Source organism: Taudactylus pleione, unplaced genomic scaffold (assembly GCF_031769625.1).
Source record: "Taudactylus pleione unplaced genomic scaffold, aTauple2 ptg000455l, whole genome shotgun sequence".
In the NCBI taxonomy this organism is placed as follows: domain Eukaryota; kingdom Metazoa; phylum Chordata; class Amphibia; order Anura; family Myobatrachidae; genus Taudactylus; species Taudactylus pleione.
The window spans coordinates 113,940-139,505 of NW_028284857.1; the positions used below are offsets into that span (position 1 = coordinate 113,940).

At 38.7% G+C, this 25,566-nt stretch overlaps 1 protein-coding gene across 3 annotated transcripts in view; it reads right to left on the reverse strand.

The window, feature by feature from the left end:
- THBS3 (thrombospondin 3) overlaps nucleotides 1–25,566 on the reverse strand; it is an 809,978-nt gene that overhangs the window by 85,956 nt on the left and 698,456 nt on the right. For all 3 annotated transcript variants that reach the window (XM_088448476.1, XM_088448475.1, XM_088448477.1), the window contains 2 exons: nucleotides 23,509–23,681; nucleotides 12,388–12,527 (listed from right to left, as the gene is read on the reverse strand). In XM_088448476.1, coding sequence (XP_088304602.1) covers nucleotides 12,388–12,527; nucleotides 23,509–23,681 — 313 coding nt within the window. The remainder of the gene's footprint in view (nucleotides 1–12,387; nucleotides 12,528–23,508; nucleotides 23,682–25,566) is intronic.

The window sequence follows — 25,566 nt, forward strand, 5'->3', positions numbered from 1 at the left end:
CTGCTCATACTCAGTACCTTTACTCACTCTCACAGCTATACCTGCACACACTCAGTACCTTTACTCACTCTCACAGCTATGCCTGCTCATACTCAGTACCTTTGCTCACCCTCACAGCTATGCCTGCTCATACTCAGTACCTTTACTCACTCTCACAGCTATGCCTGCTCATACTCAGTACCTTTACTCACTCTCACAGCTATGCCTGCTCATACTCAGTACCTTTACTCACCCTCACAGCTATGCCTGCTCATACTCAGTACCTTTACTCACTCTCACAACTATTCCTGCTCATACTCTGTAGCTTTACTCACTCTCACAGTTATACCTGCTCATACTCAGTACCTTTGCTCACCCTCACAGCTATGCCTGCTCATACTCAGTACCTTTACTCACTCTCACAGCTATGCCTGCTCATACTCAGTACCTTTACTCACTCTCACAGCTATACCTGCTCATACTCAGTACCTTTACTCACTCTCACAACTATTCCTGCTCATACTCTGTAGCTTTACTCACTCTCACAGTTATACCTGCTCATACTCAGTACCTTTGCTCACCCTCACAGCTATGCCTGCTCATACTCAGTACCTTTACTCACTCTCACAGCTATGCCTGCTCATACTCAGTACCTTTACTCACTCTCACAGCTATACCTGCTCATACTCAGTACCTTTACTCACTCTCACAGCTATACCTGCTCATACTCAGTACCTTTGCTCACCCTCACAGCTATACCTGCTCATACTCAGTACCTTTGCTCACCCTCACAGCTATACCTGCTCATACTCAGTACCTTTACTCACTCTCACAGCTATGCCTGCTCATACTCAGTACCTTTACTCACCCTCACAGCTATACCTGCTCATACTCAGTACCTTTACTCACTCTCACAGCTATACCTGCTCATACTCAGTACCTTTACTCACTCTCACAGCTATACCTGCTCATACTCAGTACCTTTACTCACTCTCACAGCTATACCTGCTCATACTCTGTACCGTTACTCACTCTCACAGCTATGCCTGCTCATACTCAGTACCTTTACTCACCCTCACAGCTATACCTGCTCATACTCAGTACCTTTGCTCACCCTCACAGCTATACCTGCTCATACTCAGTACCTTTACTCACCCTCACAGCTATGCCTGCTCATACTCAGTACCTTTACTCACCCTCACAGCTATACCTGCTTATACTCAGTACCTTTACTCACTCTCACAACTATACCTGCTCATACTCAGTATCTTTACTCACCCTCACAGCTATGTCTGCTCATACTCAGTATCTTTACTCACTCTCACAGCTATGTCTGCTCATACTCAGTACCTTTACTCACCCTCACAGCTATACCTGCTCATACTCAGTACCTTTACTCACTCTCACAGCTATGCCTGCTCATACTCAGTACATTTACTCACTCTCACAGCTATACCTGCTCATACTCAGTACCTTTACTCACTCTCACAGCTATACCTGCTCATACTCAGTACATTTACTCACTCTCACAGCTATACCTGCTCATACTCAGTACCTTTACTCTCTCTCACAGCTATACCTGCTCATACTCAGTACTTTTACTCACTCTCACAGCTATGCCTGCTCATACTCAGTACCTTTACTCACTCTCACAGCTATACCTGCTCATACTCAGTACATTTACTCACTCTCACAGCTATACCTGCTCATACTCAGTACCTTTACTCTCTCTCACAGCTATGCCTGCTCATACTCAGTACCTTTACTCACTCTCACAGCTATACCTGCTCATACTCAGTACCTTTACTCACTCTCACAACTATTCCTGCTCATACTCAGTACCTTTACTCACTCTCACAGCTATACCTGCTCATACTCAGTACCTTTGCTCACCCTCACAGCTATGCCTGCTCATACTCAGTACCTTTACTCACTCTCACAGCTATGCCTGCTCATACTCAGTACCTTTACTCACTCTCACAGCTATACCTGCTCATACTCAGTACCTTTGCTCACCCTCACAGCTATGCCTGCTCATACTCAGTACCTTTACTCACTCTCACAGCTATTCCTGCTCATACTCAGTACCTTTACTCACTCTCACAGCTATACCTGCTCATACTCAGTACATTTACTCACTCTCACAGCTATACCTGCTCATACTCAGTACCTTTACTCACTCTCACAGCTATGCCTGCTCATACTCAGTACCTTTACTCACTCTCACAGCTATGCCTGCTCATACTCAGTACCTTTACTCACCCTCACAGCTATGCCTGCTCATACTCAGTACCTTTACTCACTCTCACAACTATTCCTGCTCATACTCTGTAGCTTTACTCACCCTCACAGCTATACCTTCTCATACTCAGTACCTTTACTCACTCTACCTGCTCATACTCAGTACCTTTGCTCACTCTCACAGCTATGCCTGCTCATACTCAGTACCTTTGCTCACCCTCACAGCTATGCCTGCTCATACTCAGTACCTTTACTCACTCTCACAGCTATGCCTGCTCATACTCAGTACCTTTACTCACTCTCACAGCTATACCTGCTCATACTCAGTACCTTTGCTCACCCTCACAGCTATGCCTGCTCATACTCAGTACCTTTACTCACTCTCACAGCTATTCCTGCTCATACTCAGTACCTTTACTCACTCTCACAGCTATACCTGCTCATACTCAGTACATTTACTCACTCTCACAGCTATACCTGCTCATACTCAGTACCTTTACTCACTCTCACAGCTATACCTGCTCATACTCAGTACATTTACTCACTCTCACAGCTATACCTGCTCATACTCAGTACATTTACTCACTCTCACAGCTATACCTGCTCATACTCAGTACCTTTACTCACTCTCACAGCTATACCTGCTCATACTCAGTACATTTACTCACTCTCACAGCTATACCTGCTCATACTCAGTACATTTACTCACTCTCACAGCTATACCTGCTCATACTCAGTACCTTTACTCACTCTCACTGCTATGCCTGCTCATACTCACCCTCACACCTATACCTGCTCATACTCAGTACCTTTACTCACTCTCACAGCTATACCTGCTCATACTCAGTACCTTTACTCACTCTCACAGCTATACCTGCTCATACTCAGTACCTTTACTCACTCTCACAGCTATGCCTGCTCATACTCAGTACCTTTACTCACTCTCACAGCTATGCCTGCTCATACTCAGTACCTTTACTCACTCTCACAGCTATACCTGCTCATACTCAGTACCTTTACTCACTCTCACAGCTATACCTGCTCATACTCAGTACCTTTACTCACTCTCACAGCTATACCTGCTCATACTCAGTACCTTTACTCTCTCTCACAGCTATACCTGCTCATACTCAGTACCTTTGCTCACTCTCACAGCTATACCTGCTCATACTCAGTACCTTTACTTACTCTCACAGCTATACCTGCTCATACTCAGTACCTTTACTCACCCTCACAGCTATGCCTGCTCATACTCAGTACCTTTACTCACCCTCACAGCTATACCTGCTCATACTCAGTACCTTTACTCACTCTCACAGCTATGCCTGCTCATACTCAGTACCTTTACTCACCCTCACAGCTATACCTGCTCATACTCAGTACCTTTACTCACTCTCACAGCTATACCTGCTCATACTCAGTACCTTTACTCACCCTCACAGCTATACCTGCTCATACTCAGTACCTTTACTCACCCTCACAGCTATGCCTGCTCATACTCAGTACCTTTACTTACTCTCACAGCTATACCTGCTCATACTCAGTACCTTTACTCACCCTCACAGCTATGCCTGCTCATACTCAGTACCTTTACTCACCCTCACAGCTATACCTGCTCATACTCAGTACCTTTACTCACTCTCACAGCTATGCCTGCTCATACTCAGTACCTTTACTCACCCTCACAGCTATACCTGCTCATACTCAGTACCTTTACTCACTCTCACAGCTATACCTGCTCATACTCAGTACCTTTACTCACCCTCACAGCTATACCTGCTCATACTCAGTACCTTTACTCACCCTCACAGCTATGCCTGCTCATACTCAGTACCTTTACTCACCCTCACAGCTATACCTGCTCATACTCAGTACCTTTACTCACTCTCACAGCTATGCCTGCTCATACTCAGTACCTTTACTCACCCTCACAGCTATACCTGCTCATACTCAGTACCTTTACTCACTCTCACAGCTATACCTGCTCATACTCAGTACCTTTACTCACTCTCACAGCTATGCCTGCTCATACTCAGTACATTTACTCACTCTCACAGCTATACCTGCTGATACTCAGTACCTTTACTCACTCTCACAGCTATACCTGCTCATACTCAGTACCTTTACTCACTCTCACAGCTATACCTGCTCATACTCAGTACATTTACTCACTCTCACAGCTATGCCTGCTCATACTCAGTACCTTTACTCACCCTCACAGCTATACCTGCTCATACTCAGTACCTTTACTCTCTCTCACAGCTATGCCTGCTCATACTCAGTACCTTTACTCACTCTCACAGCTATGCCTGCTCATACTCAGTACCTTTACTCACCCTCACAGCTATGCCTGCTCATACTCAGTACCTTTACTCACTCTCACAACTATTCCTGCTCATACTCAGTACCTTTACTCACTCTCACAGCTATACCTGCTCATACTCAGTACCTTTGCTCACCCTCACAGCTATGCCTGCTCATACTCAGTACCTTTACTCACTCTCACAGCTATGCCTGCTCATACTCAGTACCTTTACTCACTCTCACAGCTATACCTGCTCATACTCAGTACCTTTGCTCACCCTCACAGCTATGCCTGCTCATACTCAGTACCTTTACTCACTCTCACAGCTATTCCTACTCATACTCAGTACCTTTACTCACTCTCACAGCTATACCTGCTCATACTCAGTACATTTACTCACTCTCACAGCTATACCTGCTCATACTCAGTACCTTTACTCACTCTCACAGCTATGCCTGCTCATACTCAGTACCTTTACTCACTCTCACAGCTATGCCTGCTCATACTCAGTACCTTTACTCACCCTCACAGCTATGCCTGCTCATACTCAGTACCTTTACTCACTCTCACAACTATTCCTGCTCATACTCTGTAGCTTTACTCACCCTCACAGCTATACCTTCTCATACTCAGTACCTTTACTCACTCTACCTGCTCATACTCAGTACCTTTGCTCACTCTCACAGCTATGCCTGCTCATACTCAGTACCTTTGCTCACCCTCACAGCTATGCCTGCTCATACTCAGTACCTTTACTCACTCTCACAGCTATGCCTGCTCATACTCAGTACCTTTACTCACTCTCACAGCTATACCTGCTCATACTCAGTACCTTTGCTCACCCTCACAGCTATGCCTGCTCATACTCAGTACCTTTACTCACTCTCACAGCTATTCCTGCTCATACTCAGTACCTTTACTCACTCTCACAGCTATACCTGCTCATACTCAGTACATTTACTCACTCTCACAGCTATACCTGCTCATACTCAGTACCTTTACTCACTCTCACAGCTATACCTGCTCATACTCAGTAAATTTACTCACTCTCACAGCTATACCTGCTCATACTCAGTACATTTACTCACTCTCACAGCTATACCTGCTCATACTCAGTACCTTTACTCACTCTCACAGCTATACCTGCTCATACTCAGTACATTTACTCACTCTCACAGCTATACCTGCTCATACTCAGTACATTTACTCACTCTCACAGCTATACCTGCTCATACTCAGTACCTTTACTCACTCTCACTGCTATACCTGCTCATACTCAGTACATTTACTCACTCTCACAGCTATACCTGCTCATACTCAGTACCTTTACTCACTCTCACAGCTATACCTGCTCATACTCAGTACCTTTACTCACTCTCACAGCTATACCTGCTCATACTCAGTACCTTTACTCACTCTCACAGCTATACCTGCTCATACTCAGTACCTTTACTCTCTCTCACAGCTATGCCTGCTCATACTCAGTACCTTTACTCACCCTCACACCTATACCTGCTCATACTCAGTACCTTTACTCACTCTCACAGCTATACCTGCTCATACTCAGTACCTTTACTCACTCTCACAGCTATACCTGCTCATACTCAGTACCTTTACTCACTCTCACAGCTATGCCTGCTCATACTCAGTACCTTTACTCACTCTCACAGCTATGCCTGCTCATACTCAGTACCTTTACTCACTCTCACAGCTATACCTGCTCATACTCAGTACCTTTACTCACTCTCACAGCTATACCTGCTCATACTCAGTACCTTTACTCACTCTCACAGCTATACCTGCTCATACTCAGTACCTTTACTCTCTCTCACAGCTATACCTGCTCATACTCAGTACCTTTGCTCACTCTCACAGCTATACCTGCTCATACTCAGTACCTTTACTCACCCTCACAGCTATGCCTGTTCATAATCAGTACCTTTACTCACCCTCACAGCTATGCCTGCTCATACTCAGTACCTTTACTTACTCTCACAGCTATACCTGCTCATACTCAGTACCTTTACTCACCCTCACAGCTATGCCTGCTCATACTCAGTACCTTTACTCACCCTCACAGCTATACCTGCTCATACTCAGTACCTTTACTCACTCTCACAGCTATGCCTGCTCATACTCAGTACCTTTACTCACCCTCACAGCTATACCTGCTCATACTCAGTACCTTTACTCACTCTCACAGCTATACCTGCTCATACTCAGTACCTTTACTCACCCTCACAGCTATACCTGCTCATACTCAGTACCTTTACTCACCCTCACAGCTATGCCTGCTCATACTCAGTACCTTTACTTACTCTCACAGCTATACCTGCTCATACTCAGTACCTTTACTCACCCTCACAGCTATGCCTGCTCATACTCAGTACCTTTACTCACCCTCACAGCTATACCTGCTCATACTCAGTACCTTTACTCACTCTCACAGCTATGCCTGCTCATACTCAGTACCTTTACTCACCCTCACAGCTATACCTGCTCATACTCAGTACCTTTACTCACTCTCACAGCTATACCTGCTCATACTCAGTACCTTTACTCACCCTCACAGCTATACCTGCTCATACTCAGTACCTTTACTCACCCTCACAGCTATGCCTGCTCATACTCAGTACCTTTACTTACTCTCACAGCTATACCTGCTCATACTCAGTACCTTTACTCACCCTCACAGCTATGCCTGCTCATACTCAGTACCTTTACTCACCCTCACAGCTATACCTGCTCATACTCAGTACCTTTACTCACTCTCACAGCTATGCCTGCTCATACTCAGTACCTTTACTCACCCTCACAGCTATACCTGCTCATACTCAGTACCTTTACTCACTCTCACAGCTATACCTGCTCATACTCAGTACCTTTACTCACCCTCACAGCTATACCTGCTCATACTCAGTACCTTTACTCACCCTCACAGCTATACCTGCTCATACTCAGTACCTTTACTCACCCTCACAGCTATACCTGCTCATACTCAGTACCTTTACTCACCCTCACAGCTATACCTGCTCATACTCAGTACCTTTGCTCACCCTCACAGCTATACCTGCTCATACTCAGTACCTTTACTCACCCTCACAGCTATACCTGCTCATACTCAGTACCTTTACTCACTCTCACAGCTATGCCTGCTCATACTCAGTACCTTTACTCACCCTCACAGCTATACCTGCTCATACTCAGTACCTTTACTCACTCTCACAGCTATACCTGCTCATACTCAGTACCTTTACTCACCCTCACAGCTATACCTGCTCATACTCAGTACCTTTACTCACCCTCACAGCTATACCTGCTCATACTCAGTACCTTTACTCACCCTCACAGCTATACCTGCTCATACTCAGTACCTTTACTCACCCTCACAGCTATACCTGCTCATACTCAGTACCTTTACTCACCCTCACAGCTATACCTGCTCATACTCAGTACCTTTACTCACCCTCACAGCTATACCTGCTCATACTCAGTACCTTTACTCACCCTCACAGCTATACCTGCTCATACTCAGTACCTTTACTCACCCTCACAGCTATGCCTGCTCATACTCAGTACCTTTACTCACCCTCACAGCTATACCTGCTCATACTCAGTACCTTTACTCACTCTCACAGCTATGCCTGCTCATACTCAGTACCTTTTCTCACTCTCACAGCTATACCTGCTCATACTCAGTACCTTTACTCACTCTCACAGCTATGCCTGCTCATACTCAGTACCTTTACTCACTCTCACAGCTATGCCTGCTCATACTCAGTACCTTTACTCACTCTCACAGCTATACCTGCTCATACTCAGTACCTTTACTCACTCTCACAGCTATACCTGCTCATACTCAGTACCTTTACTCACTCTCACAGCTATACCTGCTCATACTCAGTACCTTTACTCACCCTCACAGCTATGCCTGTTCATAATCAGTACCTTTACTCACTCTCACAGCTATACCTGCTCATACTCAGTACCTTTACTCACTCTCACAGCTATACCTGCTCATACTCAGTACCTTTACTCACTCTCACAGCTATACCTGCTCATACTCAGTACCTTTACTCACCCTCACAGCTATGCCTGCTCATACTCAGTACCTTTACTCACCCTCACAGCTATACCTGCTCATACTCAGTACCTTTACTCACTCTCACAGCTATGCCTGCTCATACTCAGTACCTTTACTCACCCTCACAGCTATACCTGCTCATACTCAGTACCTTTACTCACTCTCACAGCTATACCTGCTCATACTCAGTACCTTTACTCACCCTCACAGCTATACCTGCTCATACTCAGTACCTTTACTCACCCTCACAGCTATGCCTGCTCATACTCAGTACCTTTACTTACTCTCACAGCTATACCTGCTCATACTCAGTACCTTTACTCACCCTCACAGCTATGCCTGCTCATACTCAGTACCTTTACTCACCCTCACAGCTATACCTGCTCATACTCAGTACCTTTACTCACTCTCACAGCTATGCCTGCTCATACTCAGTACCTTTACTCACCCTCACAGCTATACCTGCTCATACTCAGTACCTTTACTCACTCTCACAGCTATACCTGCTCATACTCAGTACCTTTACTCACCCTCACAGCTATACCTGCTCATACTCAGTACCTTTACTCACCCTCACAGCTATGCCTGCTCATACTCAGTACCTTTACTTACTCTCACAGCTATACCTGCTCATACTCAGTACCTTTACTCACCCTCACAGCTATGCCTGCTCATACTCAGTACCTTTACTCACCCTCACAGCTATACCTGCTCATACTCAGTACCTTTACTCACTCTCACAGCTATGCCTGCTCATACTCAGTACCTTTACTCACCCTCACAGCTATACCTGCTCATACTCAGTACCTTTACTCACTCTCACAGCTATACCTGCTCATACTCAGTACCTTTACTCACCCTCACAGCTATACCTGCTCATACTCAGTACCTTTACTCACCCTCACAGCTATACCTGCTCATACTCAGTACCTTTACTCACCCTCACAGCTATACCTGCTCATACTCAGTACCTTTACTCACCCTCACAGCTATACCTGCTCATACTCAGTACCTTTACTCACCCTCACAGCTATACCTGCTCATACTCAGTACCTTTACTCACCCTCACAGCTATACCTGCTCATACTCAGTACCTTTACTCACTCTCACAGCTATGCCTGCTCATACTCAGTACCTTTACTCACCCTCACAGCTATACCTGCTCATACTCAGTACCTTTACTCACTCTCACAGCTATACCTGCTCATACTCAGTACCTTTACTCACCCTCACAGCTATACCTGCTCATACTCAGTACCTTTACTCACCCTCACAGCTATACCTGCTCATACTCAGTACCTTTACTCACCCTCACAGCTATACCTGCTCATACTCAGTACCTTTACTCACCCTCACAGCTATACCTGCTCATACTCAGTACCTTTACTCACCCTCACAGCTATACCTGCTCATACTCAGTACCTTTACTCACCCTCACAGCTATACCTGCTCATACTCAGTACCTTTACTCACCCTCACAGCTATACCTGCTCATACTCAGTACCTTTACTCACCCTCACAGCTATGCCTGCTCATACTCAGTACCTTTACTCACCCTCACAGCTATACCTGCTCATACTCAGTACCTTTACTCACCCTCACAGCTATACCTGCTCATACTCAGTACCTTTTCTCACTCTCACAGCTATACCTGCTCATACTCAGTACCTTTACTCTCTCTCACAGCTATGCCTGCTCATACTCAGTACCTTTACTCACCCTCACAGCTATACCTGCTCATACTCAGTACCTTTACTCACTCTCACAGCTATGCCTGCTCATACTCAGTACCTTTTCTCACTCTCACAGCTATACCTGCTCATACTCAGTACCTTTACTCACTCTCACAGCTATGCCTGCTCATACTCAGTACCTTTACTCACTCTCACAGCTATACCTGCTCATACTCAGTACCTTTACTCACTCTCACAGCTATACCTGCTCATACTCAGTACCTTTACTCACTCTCACAGCTATACCTGCTCATACTCAGTACCTTTACTCACCCTCACAGCTATGCCTGTTCATAATCAGTACCTTTACTCACCCTCACAGCTATGCCTGCTCATACTCAGTACCTTTACTTACTCTCACAGCTATACCTGCTCATACTCAGTACCTTTACTCACCCTCACAGCTATGCCTGCTCATACTCAGTACCTTTACTCACCCTCACAGCTATACCTGCTCATACTCAGTACCTTTACTCACTCTCACAGCTATGCCTGCTCATACTCAGTACCTTTACTCACCCTCACAGCTATACCTGCTCATACTCAGTACCTTTACTCACTCTCACAGCTATACCTGCTCATACTCAGTACCTTTACTCACCCTCACAGCTATACCTGCTCATACTCAGTACCTTTACTCACCCTCACAGCTATGCCTGCTCATACTCAGTACCTTTACTTACTCTCACAGCTATACCTGCTCATACTCAGTACCTTTACTCACCCTCACAGCTATGCCTGCTCATACTCAGTACCTTTACTCACCCTCACAGCTATACCTGCTCATACTCAGTACCTTTACTCACTCTCACAGCTATGCCTGCTCATACTCAGTACCTTTACTCACCCTCACAGCTATACCTGCTCATACTCAGTACCTTTACTCACTCTCACAGCTATACCTGCTCATACTCAGTACCTTTACTCACCCTCACAGCTATACCTGCTCATACTCAGTACCTTTACTCACCCTCACAGCTATGCCTGCTCATACTCAGTACCTTTACTTACTCTCACAGCTATACCTGCTCATACTCAGTACCTTTACTCACCCTCACAGCTATGCCTGCTCATACTCAGTACCTTTACTCACCCTCACAGCTATACCTGCTCATACTCAGTACCTTTACTCACTCTCACAGCTATGCCTGCTCATACTCAGTACCTTTACTCACCCTCACAGCTATACCTGCTCATACTCAGTACCTTTACTCACTCTCACAGCTATACCTGCTCATACTCAGTACCTTTACTCACCCTCACAGCTATACCTGCTCATACTCAGTACCTTTACTCACCCTCACAGCTATACCTGCTCATACTCAGTACCTTTACTCACCCTCACAGCTATACCTGCTCATACTCAGTACCTTTACTCACCCTCACAGCTATACCTGCTCATACTCAGTACCTTTACTCACCCTCACAGCTATACCTGCTCATACTCAGTACCTTTACTCACCCTCACAGCTATACCTGCTCATACTCAGTACCTTTACTCACTCTCACAGCTATGCCTGCTCATACTCAGTACCTTTACTCACCCTCACAGCTATACCTGCTCATACTCAGTACCTTTACTCACTCTCACAGCTATACCTGCTCATACTCAGTACCTTTACTCACCCTCACAGCTATACCTGCTCATACTCAGTACCTTTACTCACCCTCACAGCTATACCTGCTCATACTCAGTACCTTTACTCACCCTCACAGCTATGCCTGCTCATACTCAGTACCATTACTCACTCTCACAGCTATACCTGCTCATACTCAGTACCTTTTCTCACCCTCACAGCTATACCTGCTCATACTCAGTACCTTTACTCACCCTCACAGCTATGCCTGCTCATACTCAGTACCATTACTCACCCTCACAGCTATACCTGCTCATACTCAGTACCTTTACTCTCTCTCACAGCTATGCCTGCTCATACTCAGTACCTTTACTCACCCTCACAGCTATACCTGCTCATACTCAGTACCTTTACTCACCCTCACAGCTATGCCTGCTCATACTGAATGTTACCCTTGCTCACACTCACCATTACACCTGTACTGCAAGTTGGACCAGATGATGTTTTCCTGAGAGAAGCAGAAGACCCCGAGCCGCCCTCCTCGCATGGTGCTGTCTATCACCACCCCAGAATCGGCCACCAAGTCTACACCCTCATACAGCTTCACCCTGAGGAGAGACATGATCAGCACATGCCATTATTACAGTATCCCTGGGTTATATTGTCATACACACAAAGGTCCCCAGCCTGTGACGTGGAGGGTCAGGAAAATATGGCAATGAGGAGAGAGAATCTGATACATCTGCTGAGTCATAGGATAGGGTAGGCTATCTATCTATCTCATATCTATCTATCTCATATCTATCTCATATATCTTTCTATATCATATCATATCTATCTATCTCATATCTATCTATCTATCTCTATCTATCTATCTATCTATCTCATATCTATCTCATATATCTTTCTATATCATATCATATCTATCTATCTCATATCTATCTATCTATCTCTATCTATCTATCTATCTCTCATATCTATCTCATATCTATCTATCTCATATCTATCTATCTCATATCATATCTATCTATCTATCTCTATCTATCTATCTATCTCTCATATCTATCTATCTCATATCTATCTATCTCATATCTATCTATCTATCTCATATCTATCTATCTATCTCTCATATCTCTCTCATATCTATCTATCTCATATCTATCTATCTCTCATATCTATCTATCTCATATCTATCTATCTCATATCTATCTATCTATCTCATATCTATCTATCTATCTCTCATATCTCTCTCATATCTATCTATCTCATATCTATCTATCTCTCATATCTATCTATCTCATATCTATCTATCTCATATCTATCTATCTCATATCTATCTCATATATCTTTCTATATCATATCATATCTATCTATCTCATATCATATCTATCTATCTCTATCTATCTATCTATCTATCTCTCATATCTATCTCATATCTATCTATCTCATATCTATCTATCTCATATCTATCTATCTCATATCATATCTATCTATCTATCTCTCATATCTATCTCATATCTATCTATCTCATATCTATCTATCTCATATCTATCTATCTATCTATCTATCTCATATCTATCTATCTATCTATCTATCTCTCATATCTATCTCATATCTATCTATCTCATATCTATCTATCTCATATCTATCTATCTATCTCATATCTATCTCATATCTATCTATCTCATATCTATCTGTCTCATATCTATCTATCTATCTCATATCTATCTATCTCATATCTATCTGTCTCATATCTATCTATCTATCTCATATCTATCTATCTCATATCTATCTGTCTCATATCTATCTATCTATCTCATATCTATCTATCTCATATCTATCTGTCTCATATCTATCTATCTCATATCTATCTATCTATCTATCTATCTATCTCATATCTATCTATCTCATATCTATCTATCTCATATCTATCTATCTCATATCTATCTGTCTCATATCTATCTATCTATCTCATATCTATCTATCTCATATCTATCTATCTCATATCTATCTGTCTCATATCTATCTATCCCATATCTATCTATCTATCTATCTCATATCTATCTATCTCATATCTATCTCATATATCTTTCTATATCATATCATATCTATCTATCTCATATCATATCTATCTATCTATCTATCTCTATCTATCTATCTATCTCTCATATCTATCTCATATCTATCTATCTCATATCTATCTATCTCATATCTATCTATCTCATATCATATCTATCTATCTATCTATCTCTATCTATCTATCTATCTATCTATCTCTCATATCTATCTCATATCTATCTATCTCATATCTATCTATCTCATATCTATCTATCTATCTATCTATCTCTCATATCTATCTCATATCTATCTATCTCATATCTATCTATCTCATATCTATCTATCTATCTCATATCTATCTATCTCATATCTATCTATCTATCTCATATCTATCTGTCTCATATCTATCTATCTATCTCATATCTATCTATCTCATATCTATCTGTCTCATATCTATCTATCTATCTCATATCTATCTGTCTCATATCTATCTATCTATCTCATATCTATCTATCTCATATCTATCTGTCTCATATCTATCTATCTCATATCTATCTATCTATCTATCTCATATCTATCTGTCTCATATCTATCTATCTCATATCTATCTATCTATCTCATATCTATCTATCTCATATCTATCTATCTCATATCTATCTGTCTCATATCTATCTATCTCATATCTATCTATCTCATATCTATCTGTCTCATATCTATCTATCCCATATCTATCTATCTATCTATCTCATATCTATCTGTCTCATATCTATCTATCTCATATCTATCTATCTCATATCTATCTAACTATCTATCTATCTATCTCATATCTATCTATCTATCTCATATCTATTATCTCAAATCTATCTCTCTCTCATATCTATCTATCTCTCTCATATCTATCTATCTATCTCATATCTATCTAACGCATATCTATCTATCTATCTCATATCTATCTATCTCATATCTATCTATCTATCTCATATGTATCTAGCTATCTATCTATCTCATATATATCTATCTCATATCTATCTATCTATGTCATATCTATCTATCTATGTCATATCTATCTATCTATCTCATATCTATCTCTCTCATATCTATCTCATATCTATCTATCTCATATCTATCTATCTCATATCTATCTGTCTCATATCTATCTATCTATCTCATATCTATCTATCTCTCTCATATTTATCTATCTCTCTCATATCTATCTATCTCTCTCATATCTATCTATCTAATATCTATCTATCTCTCTCATATCTATCTATCTCATATCTATCTATCTCATATCTATCTATCTCATATCTATCTATCTATCTATCTCATATCTATCTATCTCTCTCATATCTATCTATCTCATATCTATCTATCTATCTCATATCTATCTGTCTCATATCTATCTATCTATCTCATATCTATCTATCTCATATCTATCTATCTATCTCATATCTATCTATCTCTCTCATATCTATCTATCTCATATCTATCTATCTATCTATCTATCTATCTCATATCTATCTATCTCTCTCATATCTATCTATCTCATATCTATCTATCTCATATCTATCTGTCTCATATCTATCTATCTCATATCTATCTATCTCATATCTATCTGTCTCATATCTATCTATCTATCTCATATCTATCTATCTCATATCTATTTATCTCATATCTATCTGTCTCATATCTATCTATCTCATATCTATCTATCTCATATCTATCTGTCTCATATCTATCTATCTCTCATATCTTTCTATCTCATATCTATCTATCTCATATCTATCTATCTCATATCTATCTGTCTCATATCTATCTATCTATCTCATATCTATCTATCTCATATCTATCTATCTCATATCTATCTGTCTCATATCTATCTATCTCATATCTATCTATCTATCTCATATCTATCTGTCTCATATCTATCTATCTCATATCTATCTATCTATCTCATATCTATCTATCGCATATCTATCTATCTCATATCTATTATCTCATATCTATCTCTCTCTCATATCTATTATCTCATATCTATCTATCTCTCTCATATCTATCTATCTATCTCATATCTATCTATCGCATATCTATCTATCTATCTCATATCTATCTATCTCATATCTATCTATCTATCTCATATCTATCTAGCTATCTATCTATCTCATATATATCTATCTCATATCTATCTATCTATCTATGTCATATCTATCTATCTATCTCATATCTATCTATCTATCTCATATCTATCTCTCTCATATCTATCTCATATCTATCTATCTCATATCTATCTCATATCTATCTGTCTCATATCTATCTATCTATCTATCTATCTCATATCTATCTCTCTCATATCTATCTATCTCTCTCATATCTATCTATCTAATATCTATCTATCTCTCTCATATCTATCTATCTCATATCTATCTATCTATCTCATATCTATCTATCTATCTATCGATCTCATATCTATCTATCTATCTCTCTCATATCTATCTATCTCATATCTATCTATCTATCTATCTCATATCTATCTGTCTCATATCTATCTATCTCATATCTATCTATCTCATATCTATCTATCTATCTATCTCATATCTATCTATCTATCTCATATCTATCTATCTATCTATCTCATATCTATCTATCTCTCTCATATCTATCTCTCTCTCTCATATCTATCTGTCTCATATCTATCTATCTATCTATCTATCTCATATCTATCTATCTCATATCTATCTATCTATCTATCTCATATCTATCTATCTATCTCTATCTATCTATCTCATATCTATCTCATATCTATCTATGTCATATCTATCTATCTCATATCTATCTATCTATCTCATATCTATCTATCTCATATCTATCTATCTCATATCTATCTGTCTCATATCTATCTATCTCATATCTATCTATCTCATATCTATTTATCTCATATCTATCTGTCTCATATCTATCTATCTCATATCTATCTATCTCATATCTATCTATCTCATATCTATCTATCTCATATCTATCTGTCTCATATCTATCTATCTCATATCTATCTATCTCATATCTATCTATCTCATATCTATCTGTCTCATATCTATCTATCTATCTCATATCTATCTATCCTCATATCTATCTCTCATATCTATCTATCTCATATCTATCTATCTATCTATCGCATATCTATCTATCTCATATCTATCTATCTCATATCTATCTGTCTCATATCTATCTATCTCATATCTATCTATCTATCTCATATCTATCTGTCTCATATCTATCTATCTCATATCTATCTATCTCATATCTATCTATCTATCTATCTCATATCTATTATCTCATATCTATCTCTCTCTCATATCTATTATCTCATATCTATCTATCTCTCTCATATCTATCTATCTATCTATCTCATATCTATCTATCGCATATCTATCTATCTATCTCATATCTATCTATCTCATATCTATCTATCTCATATATATCTATCTCATATCTATCTATCTATCTATCTATGTCATATCTATCTATCTATCTCATATCTATCTCATATCTATCTCTCTCATATCTATCTCATATCTATCTATCTCATATCTATCTATCTCATATCTATCTGTCTCATATCTATCTATCTATCTATCTCATATCTATCTATCTCATATCTATCTATCTCTCTCATATCTATCTATCTCTCTCATATCTATCTATCTAATATCTATCTATCTCTCTCATATCTATCTATCTATCTATCTATCTCATATCTATCTCTCTCATATCTATCTATCTCATATCTATCTATCTCATATCTATCTATCTATCTCATATCTATCTGTCTCATATCTATATATCTATCTATCTCATATCTATCTATCTCATATCTATCTATCTATCTCATATCTATCTATCTCTCTCATATCTATATATCTCATATCTATCTATCTATCTATCTCATATCTATCTATCTCTCTCATATCTATCTATCTCTCTCATATCTATCTATCTCATATCTATCTGTCTCATATCTATCTATCTATCTATCTATCTCATATCTATCTATCTCATATCTATCTATCTATCTATCTATCTCATATCTATCTATCTCTCTCATATCTATCTATCTCATATCTATCTATCTATCTATCTCATATCTATCTATCTCTCTCATATCTATCTATCTCTCTCATATCTATCTATCTCATATCTATCTGTCTCATATCTATCTATCTATCTCATATCTATCTATCTCATATCTATCTGTCTCATATCTATCTATCTATCTCATATCTATCTGTCTCATATCTATCTATCTATCTATGTCATATCTATCTATCTCTCATATCTATCTATCTATCTCATATCTATCTATCTATCTATCTATCTCATATCTATCTATCTCATATGTATCTATCTATCTATCTCATATCTATCTATCTCATATCTATCTATCTCTCTCATATCTATCTATCTCATATCTATCTATCTATCTCATATCTATCTATCTCATATCTATCTATCTCATATCTATCTATCAATCTATCTATCTATCTCATATCTATCTATCTCATATCTATCTGTCTCATATCTATCTATCTCTCTCATATCTATCTATCTCATATCTATCTATCTATCTCATATCTATCTGTCTCATATCTATCTATCTATTTATCTCATATCTATCTATCTCATATCTATCTGTCTCATATCAATCTATTTATCTCATATCTATCTATCTCTCTCATATCTATCTGTCTCATATCTCTCTATCTCATATCTATCTATCTCATATCTATCTATCTATTTATCTCATATCTATCTATCTCATATCTATCTGTCTCATATCTATCTATCTATCTAATTATCTCATATCTATCTATCTCATATCTATCTATCTCATATCTATCTGTCTCATATCTATCTATCTATCTCATATCTATCTATCTCTCTCATATCTATCTGTCTCATATCTCTCTATCTCATATCTATCTGTCTCATATCTATCTATCTATCTATTTATCTCATATCTATCTATCTATCTATCTATCTGTCTCATATCTATCTATCTATCTATCTATCTATCTCATATCTATCTGTCTCATATCTATCTATCTATCTATCTATCTCATATCTATCTATCTAACTAACTCATATCTATCTATCTATTTATCTATCTCATATCTATCTATCTCATATCTATCTATCTATCTATCTATCTCATGCCTATCTATATCTTTCTATATCATATCATATCTATCTATCTCATATCATATCTATCTATCTATCTCTATCTATCTATCTCATATCTATCTATCTCATATCTATCTATCTCATATCTATCTATCTCATATCTATCTATCTATCTCATATCTATCTCATATCTATCTGTCTCATATCTATCTATCTATCTATCTCATATCTATCTATCTCATATCTATTTATCTCATATCTATCTATCTCATATCTATCTATCTCATATCTATCTATCTCATATCTATCTGTCTCATATCTATCTATCTATCTCATATCTATCTATCTCATATCTATCTATCTCATATCTATCTGTCTCATATCTATCTATCTATCTCATATCTATCTATCTCATATCTATCTATCTCATATCTATCTGTCTCATATCTATCTATCTCATATCTATCTATCTCATATCTATCTATCTCATATCTATCTGTCTCATATCTATCTATCTCATATCTATCTATCTATCTATCTATCTCATATCTATCTGTCTCATATCTATCTATCTCATATCTATCTATCTCATATCTATCTATCTATCTATCTCATATCTATCGATCTCATATCTATCTATCTATCTATCTCATATCTATCTATCTATTTCATATCTATTATCTCATATCTATCTCTCTCTCATATCTATTATCTCATATCTATCTATCTCTCTCATATCTATCTATCTATCTCATATCTATCTATCTCATATCTATCTATCTCATATCTATCTAGCTATCTATCTATCTCATATATATCTATCTCATATCTATCTATCTATCTATGTCATATCTATCTATCTATCTCATATCTATCTATCTCTCTCATATCTATCTCATATCTATCTATCTCATATCTATCTATCTCATATCTATCTGTCTCATATCTATCTATCTCATATCTATCTATCTCTCTCATATCTATCTATCTCTCTCATATCTATCTATCTAATATCTATCTATCTATCTCATATCTATCTATCTATCTCATATCTATCTATCTCATATCTATCTATCTATCTATCTCTCTCATATCTATCTATCTCATATCTATCTCTCTCATATCTATCTATCTATCTATCTCATATCTATCTGTCTCATATCTATCTATCTATCTCATATCTATCAATCTCATATCTATCTATCTATCTCATATCTATCTCTCTCATATCTATCTATCTCATATCTATCTATCTATCTATCTATCTCATATCTATCTATCTCTCTCATATCTATCTATCTCATATCTATCTATCTCTATCATATCTATCTGTCTCATATCTATCTATCTAACTATCTATCTATCTCATATCTATCTATCTCATATCTATCTATCTATCTATCTCATATCTATCTGTCTCATATCTATCTATCTATCTATCTCATATCTATCTATCTCATATCTATCTGTCTCATATCTATCTATCTCATATCTATCTATCTATCTCATATCTATCTGTCTCATATCTATCTATCTATCTATCTATGTCATATCTATCTATCTCTCTCATATCTATCTATCTATCTATCTATCTATCTCATATCTATCTATCTCATATGTATCTATCTCATATCTATCTATCTCATATCTATCTATCTATCTCATATCTATCTATCTCATATCTATCTATCTATCTCATATCTATCTATCTCATATCTATCTATCTATCTCATATCTATCTATCAATCTATCTATCTATCTATCTCATATCTATCTATCTCATATCTATCTATCTCATATCTATCTGTCTCATATCTATCTATCTATCTCTCTCATATCTATCTATCTCATATCTACCCATCTCCTATCTATCTATCTATCTCATATCTATCTATCTCATATCTATCTATCTATCTATCTCTCTCATATCTATCTATCTCATATCTACCCATCTCCTATCTATCTATCTATCTCATATCTATCTGTCTCATATCTATCTATCTATCTATCTATCTCATATCTATCTATCTCATATCTATCTCATATCTATCTGTCTCATATCTATCTATCTATCTCATATCTATCTATCTCTCTCATATCTATCTGTCTCATATCTCTCTATCTCATATCTATCTATCTCATATCTATCTGTCTATCTATTTATCTCATATCTATCTATCTCTCTCATATCTATCTGTCTCATATCTATCTATCTCATATCTATCTGTCTCATATCTATCTATCTATTTATCTCATATCTATCTATCTCATATCTATCTGTCTCATATCTATCTATCTATTTATCTCATATCTATCTATCTCATATCTATCTATCTCATATCTATCTGTCTCATATCTATCTATCTATCTCATATCTATCTATCTCTCTCATATCTATCTATCTCATATCTCTCTATCTCATATCTATCTATCTCATATCTATCTGTCTCATATCTATCTATCTATCTATCTATTTATCTCATATCTATCTATCTATCTATCTCATATCTATCTGTCTCATATCTATATATCTATCTATCTATCTCATATCTATCTGTCTCATATCTATCTATCTATCTATCTCATATCTATCTATCTAACTAACTCATATCTATCTATCTATTTATCTATCTCATATCTATCTATCTCATATCTATCTATCTATCTCATGCCTATCTATCTATCTATCTAGCTCTCTCATGCCTATCTATCTATCTATCTATCTCATATCTATCTATCTGTCTATCTATATATCTATCTATCTATCTCATATCTATCTCATATCTATCTATCTATCTATCTCATATCTCATATCTATCTATCTCATATCTATCTATCTATCTATCTCATATCTATCTATCTATCTATCTATCTCATATCTATCTATCGATCTATCTATCTCATGCCTATCTATCTATCTCATAACTATCTATCTCTCTCATATCTAGCAATCTCTCATATCTATCTATCTATCTATCTATCTATCTATCTATCTCATATCTAACTATCTACCTATCTCATATCTATCTATCTATCTCATATCTATCTATCTATCTCATATCTATCTATCTATCTAGCTATCTCATGCCTATCTATCTATCTCTCTCATGTCTGTCTATCTATATATCTATCTATCTCATATCTATCTTTCTATCTATCTCATATCTATCTATCTATCTATCTATCTATCTCATATCTATCTATCTCATATCTATCTCATATCTATCTATCTCATAACTATCTCATGCCTATCTATCTATCTCATATCTATCTATCTATCTATCTATCTCATATCTATCTATCTATTTATCTCATATCTATCTCATATCTATCTATCTATCTATCTCATATCTATCTATCTATCTATCTCATATCTATCTCATATCTATCTATCTATCTATCTCATATATATCTATTTATCTATCTATCTCATATCTCTCTATCATATCTATCTCATATCTATCTCATATCTATCTATCTATCTCATATCTATCTATCTATCTATCTATCTATCTCATATCTATCTATCTCATATCTATCTATCATATCTATCTATCTATCTCATATCTATCTATCATATCTATCTATCTCATATCTATCTATCTATCTCATATCTATCTATCTATCTCATATCTATCTATCTATCTTTCTATTTCCTATCTATCTATCTCATATCTATCTATCTCATATCTATCTATCTCATATCTATCTATCTATCTATCTCAGATTTCTATGACATTGCCTGTAACCCTTGTTACCAGTCCTAGTATGACATCAGTCCTCGCTGCTCCTATAGGGGGATGGGTAACCGGCTACTATACCCCCAGCTGCCATCCCATGACCTCACCCCTGGCAGGGACGGGAATGGGGTAATAATTAGGAGCGTTCCCAGAAGCCGGCTATTGTGCAGCAGCTCTCCATATGAAAGACCCCGGCATTCCTGACTCGGATCGTGTTACCGGGGGGACTCGGCCGCCCAGCTCCCATCTGATATCATCATCGCTTCAGTAAGTAAGAAGAGGAGCTGGGAAGATCTGATGGACCCCCCCCGGGGACATTCAGGGGGGCAGTTACCTCCTCACTCCCACGGTTGTTATATACAGAAGCACTGCCAATGATGAGGGGCAGAAGCAAACTATGAATTAGATTGTAAGCTCTGCAGACCAGAGAATGGCAGATGTGAAGGTATATGATTAATTGCATAGGGTGCGGATTATAATAGGTGAAGATACAAACGCTCCGACTATAAAACAACCCCAGTTACATCCTCCCGTCATTTACCCCATCTACTACCATTCCATTACGTGTCCCCATTTTATTCCTCCCTGCAGTGACCTTCTTACCCCTATCACACACCTGATGTATCCGACCTGCGGCCGGTGCATGAGCTCCCAGCGGTAGGAGGTCTTGTCCTTCCAGCCAACATTTCGTGGGTCTTTCCACAGCAGCCGCACCTGATCGGGGGTGTGCCCCGTGTGCCATAAGGCATTACGCAGCTGCTCTCCTGGTCCTGTTTTTGACTTTACAGCCTAGAAGAATGAGATGTAACCTGTAGGATTAACAGTTCACCTTGTTCCATGGTTTACAGAAAGGTACTGTGTAATCCTACCACTAGAGGGCAGAGTTACAGCACCGTACAGACTGGTGTACTATGGTAATGTGTAATCCTACCACTAGAGGGCAGAGTTACAGCACCATACAGACTGGTGTACTATGGTACTGTGTAATCCTACCACTAGAGGGCAGAGTTACAGCACCATACAGACTGGTGTACTATGGTACTGTGTAATCCAACCACTAGAGGGCAGAGTTACAGCACCATACAGACTGGTGTACTATGGTACTGTGTAATCCAACCACTAGAGGGCAGAGTTACAGCACCATACAGACTGGTGTACTATGGTACTGTGTAATCCTATCACTAGAGGGCAGAGTTACAGCACCATACAGACTGGTGTACTATGGTACTGTGTAATCCTAGCACTAGAGGGCAAAGTTACAGCACCAAACAGACTGGTGTACTATGGTACTGTGTAATCCAACCACTAGAGGGCAGAGTTACAGCACCAAACAGACTGGTGTACTATGGTAATGTGTAATCCTACCACTAGAGGGCAGAGTTACAGCACCGTACAGACTGGTGTACTATGGTACTGTGTAATCCTAGCACTAGAGGGCAAAGTTACAGCACCAAACAGACTGGTGTACTATGGTAGAGTGTAATCCTATCACTAGAGGGCAGAGTTACAGCACCATACAGACTGGTGTACTATGGTACTGTGTAATCCTACCACTAGAGGGCAAAGTTACAGCACCATACAGACTGGTGTACTATGGTAGTGTGTAATCCTACCACTAGAGGGCAGAGTTACAGCACCATACAGACTGGTGTACTATGGTAGTGTGTAATCCTATCACTAGAGGGCAGAGTTACAGCACCATACAGACTGGTGTACTATGTTAATGTGTAATCCTACCACTAGAGGGCAGAGTTACAGCACCATACAGACTGGTGTACTATGGTAATGTGTAATCCTACCACTAGAGGGCAGAGTTACAGCACCATACAGACTGGTGTACTATGGTACTGTGTAATCCTATCACTAGAGGGCAGAGTTACAGCACCATACAGACTGGTGTACTATGGTACTGTGTAATCCTAGCACTAGAGAGCAAAGTTACAGCACCAAACAGACTGGTGTACTATGGTACTGTGTAATCCAACCACTAGAGGGCAGAGTTACAGCACCAAACAGACTGGTGTACTATGGTAATGTGTAATCCTACCACTAGAGGGCAGAGTTACAGCACCATACAGACTGGTGTACTATTGCAATGTGTAATCCTACCACTAGAGGGCAGAGTTACAGCACCATACAGACTGGTGTACTATGGCAATGTGTAATCCTACCACTAGAGGGCAGAGTTACAGCACCATACAGACTGGTGTACTATGGTACTGTGTAATCCTACCACTAGAGGGCAGAGTTACAGCGCCATACAGACAGGTGTTCTATGGTACTGTGTAATCCTATCACTAGAGGGAAGAGTTAAAGCGCCATACAGACTGGTGTACTATGGTACTGTGTAATCCTATCACTAGAGGGCAGAGTTACAGCACCATACAGACTGGTGTACTATGGTACTGTGTAATCCTATCACTAGAGGGCACAGTTACAGCTCCATACAGCCTGGTGTACTATGGTAGTGTGTAATCCTGGTACTAGAGGGCAGAGTTACAGCACCATACAGACTGGTGTACTATGGTACTGTGTAATCCTACCACTAGAGGGCAGAGTTACAGCACCATACAGACTGGTGTACTATGGTACTGTGTAATCCTACCACTAGAGGGCAGAGTTACAGCGCCATACAGACTGGTGTACTATGGTACTGTGTAATCCTACCACTAGA